The 13634-nt window shown below is 33.5% G+C and overlaps 1 protein-coding gene across 6 annotated transcripts in view; it reads left to right on the top strand.

Moving 5' to 3' along the window:
• The window catches only part of LOC123537912 (melatonin receptor type 1A-like), an 81588-nt gene that overhangs the window by 46184 nt on the left and 21770 nt on the right, over positions 1-13634 (top strand). Inside the window, exons 1-2 of one of the 6 annotated variants that reach the window (XM_053530023.1) lie at positions 11584-11981; positions 12701-13416. The exons of 1 other annotated variant lie outside the window; for it this stretch is intronic. In XM_053530023.1, the coding sequence (XP_053385998.1) occupies positions 13228-13416 (189 nt within the window). In that variant the 5' untranslated portion in view covers positions 11584-11981; positions 12701-13227. Of the gene's footprint in view, positions 1-11583; positions 13417-13634 lie in introns of those variants that run through there. 4 more of the 6 variants (XM_045321827.2, XM_045321828.2, XM_045321826.2 and 1 more) reach the window with 4 other exon arrangements.

The raw sequence follows: 13634 nt of genomic DNA, 5'->3' as shown, positions 1-13634 counted from the left end.
TATCAATCATTGATCTGAAACAAAATATCTGTATTGTATCTAAACTTGGTCATAACTAAATAACACTGATTGGGTTTGCCTCATTTCATCTTCCAATCAATTCATTACGAGTTTGTCATTCAATGGATATCTGAATTAATACCTATGCGCCTAAAATGGTATTTAAGATCTAGACAGACTAGTAATGAATTATACTATTGTGTTGATCATGATTATAAAAATAATGAGTGTCAGCTGCTACTTTTTCTACTATTTCTATTTCTAATGTTACTACAGTTATTATTACGATATGTCTGTTGGTATTTCAGCACGCTTGGTAAACCGGTAGACAGGAAAATGTAACGTTATTTAACCATACAAATGTGATAGCTGTACAAAAACGAATCACCCCCTTATTAGCTCATGGCATCCCTTATGTAATTTTATAAAACATAAACAGTAAAATCTGTGAAAAGATCCTTTCGAAGCATAGAACACAACCAAGCAACGTAATAACAGGCTCAGTTTGATTGAGGTGTTAAACATGAAATGTTATGAAATGTGCAATACCCCTCACACCCCTAGCACCAGCTCATTAATAAGCGGAAACAAACATGTAGAGCTACCTTAACGTTGTGTCTGTATAAATATTATTTTCTGGTGGCATTGCTCTTTAAAGACACTGATATTCTATGATTCTGTGTTGTTTCTGTGTATTTAGCTTGTAGTTCAGGCATAATTATTTCCAGACCATAAATTCCTGTCTCATGTCGTACTTTTTATGAGGATCTAAACTGAACAAATATCCGTATAATCCCCGTTGTTATATAGCTATACAATTCTGTTATAAGTACGGTTTGTACATCACACGTAAAAACGAATAGGGAGAAATAATCCATATTGTACCTTTTGTATTGCATGTTGCCGGACTACTTTCATTTAATATGCATGACCTGTCACAAAAGCGCACATAAAAACTACACTCGGTTCTATTTAAACATCGATAAACAGCGAATGTTGCATACAAACAAAAAGATGGAGGTATACAATAAAATGGCCATTATACTCGTAACAGTAGCTAGATCTGGAAGCTCTCCTGGATTTTGCCAGGTCGGAAAATACACTCGAGTCGAATACAGCATCCCGGTACAACTATTCTAATAACCTTATTATGTAATGCAAACACAATTTATGGAGATCGCTTTTAAATTGCAAGTCAGTCAGCAGAATGTAAACGTACTTGATATTTCACCACATTTTACGTAAAATGTGGAAGACTTTCGCCGTTATATATATGTACAAAGTTTCTTTGTGAATATAATTATATATAGACATACATCATACTGATGCACTAATGTCCATTATCAGCCAGTGACACAGAGCATAAAATCAACCAAGTTAACTAAAGCAGACCGGTTTTACTGAGCCTGTGGTGACTGCATGACACCTTCACACCATTGCACCGGCTTAACGGAATTCTATAGCTCGTGATCCGAAAGGGCCAGAAACCATAAACACATTAAGTACGGAGAGATTTTTCGAACACTATACGCACTTTAATATTGCTGTTGGATAGTTTAATAAATAGACAACGCTGACTGTAGTATCTGATTGCTCTTAATTCAATAAATCTGATTGAGTGGCCTCTATTTATCAGAAAAAGAAAATGCAATTATCTATAGCGATTCATTCTTTCGATGGTCATTGAGTCTATTATAATGATAATGTAATTATCGCTTGTTACAAGATTTGTCTTTTGTTTTGAGGTCTATGGTTCGATTACAATTCCATAATTAAACCTAGCAGTTAATGCTATCATTTCGAAGCGAGTGTAATATTGAAACATGCTACGTATACAGAGTAATGTTATCATATTGCCCTGCTTTCGAGCTGTTGGTAAATCAAATCATATGGTTTGCTTAGTAGTTATTATTTATTTGAAAGTGGATGTTAAAATTGACAAAAACGATTCTTGAGAAACCGCTGTTCTGCGAGTATTGACAGTTAACAATTAGGCTACCTTATAGCAATAAAAAAGTTCCGTTTTTAACAGCATAAAAACGAAAGAGACTTTGTCTTCACAGGAAGCCTGCGCAGAGCAATGCATTGCAACTGTTCCATTTAATTCAAATCAGAATTTTATCCGACAATTTTACAAATTCTGTCCAAAGTTCGGACAGGCGAATGGTTATGTCTTCTTAAAGAACTAGCATAATTATATAGGCAATTTCTCCCCTCAACAGATGTGGTGAAAACTCATTATTTGCTTTAACTCTGAAGAACCTCCGAATGAAAAGTGTCTCTTTAATTACAAATAAAACTCCATGGGTACGTTTTTTTTGAAAACAAAGAGGAAAAGAACCTCTATGAAATTAGCTTAAGGTGGTAAAACGATATGATTTATCACCGAATTGCAGGCATTACAGTTTTTGTATCGTATAAAATATGAAATAGCCCGGATTTAATTTTAAAGTGATGTTTATATGACTTGTTTTTAGTCTTTTTAGTACCGCTAAACAAAAACTTTAAACTTTCACTGTAACAATAAAATGTTTTAAACATGCAAGTGGAACTTGTGTTGCTTATTTAGCTGGCTCTATATGGTGAGTGTCAGCATTTATATGTTACAACGGTTAATTTACCATATTTACACCTTCTAAATTGAATTGTTATTGGCCAAGGACTATGTTAAATCATTTTCATTTCTCCTAACATTATTCTCATAAAGAAATAATCTTTGACATCTTGACGCACTTTTGACGTCATTTGTTGTTGTCACGTCATTTCTTTTAAATGTCCCTAATTGTTAATGGGGTGATATTATCATTTGTTTGTTTTCTCAATTCTCAATTTTTTCTGCTGTTTATTCTATTGAACGTTACAGGCTAAAATTACAATTAATTCTAAAGATACGATAAACAGATCCTTAATTCATAATTACAATTCCATACAAATGTGTTTGATGAAACTGTAGCCCTAATTTGTGTTTTACTAAAAACGTGCATTAACAAAACGTTAATTCATTCCTCTGTTAACGCATATTTGCTTACTCAATAATAAGCCCCGAAGCACTCGGGTGCACTTCAAGAAAATATTTGGAAACACCGACTGAACTGATGGGTTCGCACACAATTTGTCAGTTTATACAATATATGAGCCGCGCCATGGGAAAACCAACATAGTGGGTATGCGACCAGCATGGATCCAGACCAGCCTGCGCATCCGCGCAGTCTGGTCAGGATCCATGCTGTTCGCTAACAGTTTCTCTAATAGCAATTGGTTATGAAAGCGAACAGCATGGATCCTGACCAGACTGCGTGGATGCGCAGGCTGGTCTGGATCCTTGCTGGTCGCAAACCCACTATGTTGGTTTTCTCATGGCGCGGCTCATATAATGAATTAAAAAAAATGGTATAATTACATTACGGATTAAATAACATATTTTTCGTTTGTTGGTATAATTAATCATTCGTATAAAACATACACAGTGCAGTTCGACAGACTTTATTCCATTCACTAAACTAGACAACATGTAATGTTTTATATCATAGGACCCGTTTCTGTAATATGTTCATACGACAATATGACTTTAACAATTTAATATGTATGGGAATGTGTCGTTCCACAGTGTTGCAAATGATATCAGACAGTATAATAATATCAACGTATAGTTAGCGCTTATGCTAGAAACTGTTATTTGCAATTAAAACTTTTGAATCATAACAACTTTTATTAATTATATGAGCTGTTTATATCAACAAAGCTTTTCATATTATTTTCTAAATGTTCCACACTGGAAGGACTTAGTGACTATTCTGTGGTTTTATTAAATCTAGAAATACAAGAGCATGTTGCTTTTATTGGTCAACAATATAGATTGTATTATCTGCTTGAGGTATTTTCTGTAATAATAATTCCCATGCCACGTACTTCCTAATGGCATAAACACATTAAATTCTTATTGTATAACACCATCGTAGTTGCTGTAATTTTCAATTAACTCTTAACATGCTTGACACGATTGATTCTGCCTTTGCAACCAGTGTAGATCATGATCAGCCTGCACATTCGTGCAGTCTGATCATGATCTGCACTGTTCGCCATTCAGTCAGTATTTTTTTGTAGGCACCCCTTTTGACATTTAATGGTACTGTCCAAATTGAAAGATGGGCAAGTTCATAATAGAAATTTAGCAGGGTAAGGGTTAACTATGAGACTTCTATTGCCTTGTGATTACAGTCGCTGACTTTGAATTATTTGACCATGATCACTTTGGTCTCGCACCCGCGCCTGTGGTATAGAATGTATTCATGCTAGGAAGTCAGTTAGCTTATTCGCGGAAGTTCTATGGTTCTGTCTCGGTGCCTGTCTGCAACTGTAATACTTCTCGGATCGGCATCTGGGATATTCTTCTGATATAAAAAGCTGGAAAGTCGTCATATTATCTCCAAATGTGTCGTGTTGGCATTAAAGACACTGATTCTGGTATGCCTGGTATGTGGCCTATGGAGATGATAAGGTCTGCGTATTGTTGGTAAGGGCCAATACACAAGTCGGGACCATTGGTAGACTTGCTTCTGTTTATCATAATAAGCTACTGTATAGCTACTGTGCAGTAAATAAATTGCAAATCAGTTCTCACCTTTATAACGAGTTTAGAAAGCTTGATTGAATTAGGGCTAAATAAGCAAAGTGATAAGATACAACAATGTTTTATCATACTTTTAATAAAGTAAGTTTTTTAACAATAACATCTCATTATTGCTGTTTTTTATTATCAAAAATATAAAAAATGCATTCAGGCACATAGCTTTTAGAAGTAATAAATTAGTGTGTATTTTGAACAATGATATATCTTTATTGCTGGATTTTATTATAGATAAAAGAAAGTTAACATTATTTAGACAACGCAAGAGGAATTAAGCATTTTTAATATATAACATCCTTCTGTCTATATACCTTCTTTATATATTAAAAATGCAACTGAACACTTCCTTAATTTCTAAATTTAAAGTTCTGTAAACAATTGTTGCATGTAAAAAAGTCAACAAGTAACATGGCTGTATATGGAGAGCTAGGCAGATATCCCCTATATATAAACAGATATACAAGAATGATAAAGTTTTGGTGCAAGATACTTAGATCTCATAATATTATTGTAAATACCTTGTACAAAGAGTTGTATAATATGATAGGTAAAGTAAATGGAAGAAACTGGGCCTCTGATATTAAAACATTATTAGATAATTTTGGTTTCTCTTATGTATGGAATAATCCAAATGTTGTTAACTTGAAAACTTTTCCATTGTTGTTTAAACAAAGAGTGTATGATGTATTTTTACAGACATGGAATAATGTTATAAACAATCAAAGCTCGATGTTTCTTTATAAAAATTTTAAAGACTCACTCACATATGAAAGTTATTTGAGTTTATTACCTAATAAGTTTCGCATCTCTTTGACAAGATTGCGGTTAGCATCTCATAAACTTCGAATTGAAACGGGTAGATATGCAGTGAACAGAACAGAACGACATCAACGCTACTGTGCACTCTGTAATAAAAGAGATATTGAGGATGAATACCATTTCATACTTATTTGTGAGGCTTATCAGCCAATTAGAAGATTATATGTTAGACCATATTTTTACAGAAACCCAAGTGTATATAAGTTTAATGAACTGATGAAATCAAAAAACAGCACTGCACTTAAAAATTTGAGTAGATTTGTGTACGAAGCGTTTGCTTTACGAAATAGTCTGCTTAACAATACATAGTTGTAAATAATGTTGTTTTGTATTTATATTTAGTATCTGTATATAGTTTTCGATATTAGAATCTACCAGTAAAAACTATTGCATTTTCTTTGCAGTGACAGTCAAATATTAAGACGGATTCTTAAAGTCCCTGACACTGTTACAATATGTATTAGAATATATGTGACTGATATGTGCATTTTTATAAAAAAAAAAAAATGCGACTGTTGATATGGGCAGATACACCCCTGATTTTTTTTTCCACATTTAAATTGACGAAGCATATATCTACATATCTATAACTCATTTATCAAAAATGCAAATGTAATGTTTCACTTTTGACAGATTCGTGATAATGCATAAACATAACCATAGCGACAGCGCATTTATAAGTAAAAGTTATGACATGACATATACCTAACCATTTTAATAGTTCTTTATTTAGACTGTCGTCGCAGTAAGACTGTCACTACAGTAGAAAATATCATCATGTTGGTACCTACTGTACATATTATACATTTATAGAAGTTGTATACTTACCTGTAATAATTAGTTTTTCCTGAAATTGGGTCGGTTATCCGAAACAATCAGTGCAACGTAACGCGTGTTGTCCATTTACACATTCGTCAATACACATCGTGTGACAATCAATTTCAGGTTTCCTTATTTGGTAACCAAAATTACCATGTAATGTACTAATCCGTACACGTGGAATGTGATTGGTTGATACTAGTGGGTGTCAATTGCGGTTATCCTTATTTGGCATTGATTACTACAATGAAAACTTACTACGAATTTTGCAACTAGCCACATTTGTTACGAATGGATAAGTTTCATATTTGTGAAACGCTAATATTGTACTGGTATTTAGTGGATGACTGGCCAACTTTCTAAGCATATTTATTGTGAAAATAGATATTATACAGACCAGTAGAATCTATATTTAACTTGCGTATATATTTCTGCATGAAGAATAGATAGCTGGACTACATGTAACATTATGTATTTATACAAGACCACCCTCATAACATTTATATGTCAGACATTATTATTATGTAGATATGCTTTGATCTTTCAATGTTTAATTCAATGTTTAATTTATTACTTATTATTTGTATATTTCATGTACGACGAGAAACTGTGTACAGTTTAAGTCAAATAAAACATTCTTCTTCTTCTTCTTCTTCTAATAAAATCCAGCAATTATCTTTTTTTTTCGTTTGTTATTTTGTTACTTTTGATAAAAAGATCATAATCATTGAATAAACAAACTTGTAATTTCTCTTATTAAGTTTTGAATAATTATTTTATAGTGAGAATTGCTTTACTATAAGAGTTATAATTTAATTGGCCATGACATTACTCAACATGACTGAGCAATCAAAATTAGTACCTTATCAATTAAAATAATTTTGTGTACATGCTGAAAAAAAGACTAAAAAAACAACAGCATTTCAATTCATAAAATGCAAAACACAGGAAATAACCAATTTACCTGTAGGCAATAAAATTTATGATTCTCTGACAATAATTAGGCTACATGTCAAGTCTACAGGGGTTTTATGGACCCTTATCAGACTGGACCAGACAGGATCTTGTATATTGGGGATTAAAAAGTCTGGTATTTGGGGGGGGGGGGGGGGGGGGGGGGGTCACTTATATAGGAGATTTTCTTTGCCTTTAAACCCATTAAAACAAAAGAAAGCAACAATTAGGAAACCCGCCCGCTTAGCTCAATAGGGAGAGAGCCGATCTACGGATCGCGAGTTCGATTCTCGGGCGTGGCATATGTTCTCCGTGACGATTTGATAAAGGGCAATGTGTCTTAAATCATTCGTCCTCCACCTCTGAATCATGTGGGGAAGTTGGCAGTTACTTGCGGAGAACAGGTTTGTACTGGTATAGAATGCAGGTTAGGTTAGCTGTCCGCCGTAACATAACTGAAATACTGTTGAAAAACGGCGTTTAAATCAAAACAAACAAACAAACAAACAATTAGGAAGTTGCATACTTAAATTTATGTAAGACAATAAAACACGTTGTCTATGATTCTTTTACTTATTGAAGACGTCACTTAATGCAAATAGATCGCCAACTTTATTCTTATTCTAACTGACGTTGTTAATGATCATTGCAATAATGTTAAAAGCTCTCTTATTCTTACTGACTATGGTAATGATTAATGCAATAATGTTCACAGCGTTATTATTCTAATTGACGATGTTAAAACTCAATGCAATAATGTTAACAGTGTTCTTATTCTAATTGACGATGTTAAAACTCAATGCAATAATGTTAACAGTGTTCTTATTCTAACTGACGATGTTAAAACTCAATGCAATAATGTTAACAGTGTTCTTATTCTAACTGACGATGTTAAAACTCAATGCAATAATGTTAACAGTGTTCTTATTCTAACTGACGATGTTAAAACTCAATGCAATAAATTAAATGTTAACAGTGTTCTTATTCTAATTGACGATGGTAAAGATCAATGCAATAATGTTAACAAAGTCAATCAAGTTATTACTGAACAAGACTAATGATACTTATGATGTGCAATTATCAATCAATCAATCAATCAATCAATCAATCAATCAATCTACCTACCTACCTACCTACCATTAAATATATCAATCAATCTATCAATCAACCTATCCATCCATCCATCAGTCAACCAATCGATCGATCGATCAATCAATGATGATGAAAATGACGATAATAGTAATAATTAAAATAAGTAAATTTTCACCTTCTCTTCTAGTTTATTGTATTACTTGGAATAACTTTTTGTCACTACATCTTGAAAAAACAAAGAAACTTTTGATATTATAATGACTTTTCAAATTGTGCAGTTGTAATGTGCAAATGTAATTATGTTATTTGAGTGAAAAAAAACCAGTTATATCTGAAAAACCCTTAAGACACATTTGTATATCATTTATTTCCATATTGTATTCGTAATAAAAACATACTTTTATATTACTCACATAATGAGCAGGTACTTTATTTGAGAGCGTTGGTGGTATTAGAATTCAAATAGTGTTAATTACAGGTTTTAATGTACCATTTTACAACTGATTTAGATTTAGATAACTTCAAATGTTTCCAGAACCTAGATGTCCAATCGATTAAGCTAAGTGGATATTCTGGTGAGTTCTTTAATTACTTCCAAACATGCAATTACTGTAAAATCATTTTATTTCGTGGGCATGAAATTTCGTGGTTTTTGTCAAGACGGCAATTTCGTGGGGATAAGAATTCGTGGATTTCAACTTTTGAACATAAAATGAATTGGAATTTTACTTGTTCGCTGGGATTAAATTTCGTGGATTGACTAAACCACGAAATCCACGAAAATTAGTCCCCCACGAATATTAATGATTTCACAGTATGGAAATATTTGCTATGCTTTTATCTCCAGCTTTTAAATATCACGAGGCTTTGTTCTGTTATTATCTTTGTTATAGCAGATTCAGTTGCACATCCATAAAGCAGTCAGCGTAACGAAATTTACTCAATAGTTGGGTTTCTGCTCTGTAATCATATATTATATGCGATCAGTGATTAGATAGGGATGTTTTACTAGGAAAGGTAATATTCGAAACATACAGGAAACAACTTTGTAAACAAACAAGTTGTATTATTGATCGCGCCGCGATCATATTGAATAGGACAAGTATATGCGCGCTGGGGAAAATATTTCGTGATGGACCTGTGAATTCTTTACTTGTGGGTGAAACAGGTCTCATAAACGTAAATACGACTAGCTTCTACTGATTATAAAACATACCGTACGATTTGTTGTGAATTAACTGTTGTTGTACTTTTGGTAGTTCAACCGCCACCCTTGTTTAAGAGCAACATTTAAAAAACACGTTTTTTTTTCATCCTCAAGTAATAAGTAAGTAGACTCGCCCAGTTTAATCAATCTAGACGCATAATCTAACTCTATACATAGAGCGCTTACTTCACCCGATTTACATTCGGAACATTTTCACGCGTTTCGGGCTTTATCGTATGTTTAACATGGAAATGTTTGTCTCATTTTTTTTTTATTAAAAATGTTACTGCTTTCATTGTCTACCACTTTTTTTCCACCCTTGCCTGAAAAAACAGTAATGAGTTTGTACACTAGTCAGACAATTGTGCTCTGTTGAAATTTAACCAAACACAAGTTTACCTGTATAAACAGAAAGCATGATATGTCACCATGCGCGGATCCAGAGGGGGGGGGGGGGGGGGGGGACCGGGGGTCCGGACCCCCTCTGGAAAATCTTTAAATAGGAAAGAAGACAAGAAGGAAAGAAAATATTTTTCGAAAAAGGCAACATTAGGACAGCATGTAAAGTATATGCGGCTGCTGCTACATACGACCCCGACATAATTCATATTATTTATCTAAAAGAAACTAAGAATTTTACCTTCAAGAAAGCTTGATTTTTTCATTTTCCCAAATTTAACAGGTTAGTCCATAAAACTGTCCCAGAATGCAAAAAATGAAGTGTTAAATTTCAAAATTTCCAGGGGGGGGGGGGGCAGGGGATCGGACCCCCTCTGAGAAAATTGGCTGTGTCCGTGCATGGTCACTATACCTGTCCAGTACTGGACATTATGGTAAACGCTTCTTTCCTGCACAAATGACAATTTCGTAACTTCTGTCCGGTTTGTACAAATTTCTGGCCGCGATAAACCATTTGACTTGGTCTCATTTTGGCTACTATTGATTTTTTTTATATAAATCTAATATGTATCAAGAAGCTAGCCAAGAGAGAGACACAGTCTGGTTGCTTAAGGCAGTTGTCATCTTAAAATAAGTTTAGATTAACGTAATGTTCAATCTTATTCCCTGTGTGCTCTATACAGTATCGAAGGCTGAAAAATTTATTCCGCAGATACACATGTCTTTGACAAACCTTTGGTAAAGGGTTTCCTTCAGTGGTTCAGTGGGCGTGTGTGGGGGTGGGGGACTTGATCGGATTTGTTTATATTGCAACCAAGCCGGAAAATATTTTTTCTCTGATGGAGGCCAGATGTTTTTTTTTAATATGTTGAGACCAGAATATTTTTACAAGCGCATCCAAAATCAGATTGTTTGCCCAGATAATTCCACCCAATATCCCGCTAAGTATAATTCTGATGAAGTCCGCAGAAAGATCATTTGAAAGCATCGAAAGGAACAAGATAATAACGAATTCAGTTTGGCTGAGTCTGTCATGAGTTGTAATGAAATTTCCAACATCCTTTACACCTCCTTAAACAGGCTTAGGTGGAATTTCATGTAAATCAATGTTTCGAGACGCGTAACTTCTACCTCGAAATATTGACTTATGTAACATTGACATACCAACTATCATACACTGACGTATATAGGTCCTCACCAACATAAACTTTCTTGGGTAGTCCTTGTGTTCGCAACAGTTCAGCCCTACAGGGATATAATCCAGCTCGGATGTTCTACCCAGATGCCCGCCTGTTATGAAATAATGCCCGTTGGGGCACCTGTGGTCTTCCTCCACCATGAAAATCTGGAACGTCGCCATATAACCCTTTGACTATGTCGTTGTGACATGCAACCCTACACACAAAATAAAAAAAAAAAAGAAAAGGAAAAGAGGGCTATAAACCTTCTTTGGTATTTGACAATTTTTTTATTTATATCTAATGCACCAACCAGTCGTACAGATGACAGAAGTAAATATAAATTAAGGTATCATAACAAAGAAACATAAATGCAAAAAGTCGATGACTATATTCGTTGTTACAACGAGGATAAACTGGATCATATTTCGTCATTTGCACTTCTTATATTTCAAACAGATATAAATCTGTTTACGCTCTACCCGATGTACCTTTTCATGCAATATTACGACAATAGACATGTCAAAAAATACAATCATACAATCAATGTGTCTGTTCATGAATGTTTACATGGATATTTACAACGTGAAATATAACTTGTGCTGGATTATTGACAACTGTTGATAATGCCTTCTTTTTTTAGATTATTTGGAGCAAAGTCCTTAGTATATAAAGCTGTTATACGTAATTAAATAATTATCAATAAACCAATGGATTTAATTTTTTTAACATGAACTAATTACTCCACTGATGTGTTTTGAAACAGTCGGAAACAAACCTAAGTGGGTTTTCATTACAATTTATTCTGCTATCTGCTGAAGTTTGCTGGCATATAAGATTATATCTCGGACAGGATGTAAATTAACAATGAAACATTAAAACACGTGTAAGGTTTTTTTTCCATAACAAATCAATAAACTAGACTTTTCGTATACCATAGACTGCGAAATCCATAGAGACATAATTTTACTTGCGTATAAGCCTGTCTAGGGTGCTTGAACGGTGTTACGCTTTCCTTTACCTCTCATGAGCACACCATCAAACCGAGCCTGCTATTATTTTGTTTGGTAGCATTCCATGCTTCCAAAGGATCTTCTAGTAGATTTCATTGGACATTTTACATAACAAAAAGGATTAAACAGATGCATTTAGAATTAAGGATATGATTTCGCTTGGAGCAGAATAATTGTGGTACATTTTTTAACAGTTACGAAGTTTTAATAACTATAATATATTAGTTGTTTACAATGCAGTTTAGCCAAATGCTCTATATATTAGTTGTTTACAATGCAGTTTAGCCAAATGCTAGTATGTTTTTTTTAAATAACTGGTTTTCAGAAACAAGACAGCATTTTTCACGTACCAAGGCACTATCTACATTTTGCACGAAAATTAGACCTTACGTAATGTGCGAAGACGTATTCAAGTAATATTAGCCGAACACAAAGCTTATCAGCTTAAATATATTGATATAACTCTCTACAAAGTACTTGACGGGAGCGAAGGGTAAACAAAGTGTATAGGTGATAAATAATGATTACACTCACAACGAAACATTGATTTTTTTTCTGTTCCTCAAGCTTAATAACTCTACATTATCTTCAGCACATCGAAAAGTTGTTTGAGATAGGACGTGGAAATGTATTTGAAAACTGCTGAATTACGAAATGGATTTTTTTTTAAAGTTAAACATTATTGTATACTGGATATTACTTCCTTCATAAGAAAATGAATAACTGAGTTTTCAAAAGGATCTATTTTGTAAATAAAACCAGCAATATATTTATAATAAATACCAATCATCGGGTAACATATATATCAATTGATGTGAGAAACTAAAATGTGGAAAATGTTAACAAAACAATTTTTGATGAAAAAGCACTGAGCAGCCATACATAATAAATTTAAAGGATTACTTCGTCCTAGAAATATTTTTGAAGTGAAGAAGCCTTAAAAAGTGAAAACACAAACAGAAAATCAGTTTTATTATAGAAAGAAGAAATCGTCCACAAAAAAAAAAATGCGTGTATGCATGTGATTCAAATTGTGTAATAAGAATAGTAAAACAGTATTACTTAAAGTAAAGTGGCAATGATTACACTTTAAACACAAAACACAACACATTTAACAAAATGGCTTCGGATATTGAAAACTTACATCCAATGTTCAAAGACATGTTAAGTCGTTCGGACGGCTGGACAGACAATGTGAATGAGTCTAGTTTGGACTACAACTTTATGACACGCCATCCAACAATGTCAGTGATGTTTCTTATATTTACCAGTATAGCTGCGGCGGCGGGAAATATCGGCAATGTTTTGGTGAGTTGTCAGAGCCCTTTATTAATTAAGAATATTTGGTATGGTTATCTTTACATATAAGTTATGGTAAATGAAATTTAATATAAATACCCTTTTATATAAAGTAGGGTAAATTAAGCTTGTTACAGTTATCTTTTTATACAGCTTGGGGTAAATGAAGATTATTATCATAACCATTTTATGTAAGATAGGGTAAATGAAAATTGTTGAAGTTAAGG

Source organism: Mercenaria mercenaria, chromosome 18, assembly GCF_021730395.1.
Source record: "Mercenaria mercenaria strain notata chromosome 18, MADL_Memer_1, whole genome shotgun sequence".
Classification (NCBI taxonomy): domain Eukaryota; kingdom Metazoa; phylum Mollusca; class Bivalvia; order Venerida; family Veneridae; genus Mercenaria; species Mercenaria mercenaria.
The sequence above is the reverse complement of the archived record's forward strand: the minus strand, read 5'-3'. Positions and strand labels throughout refer to the sequence as shown.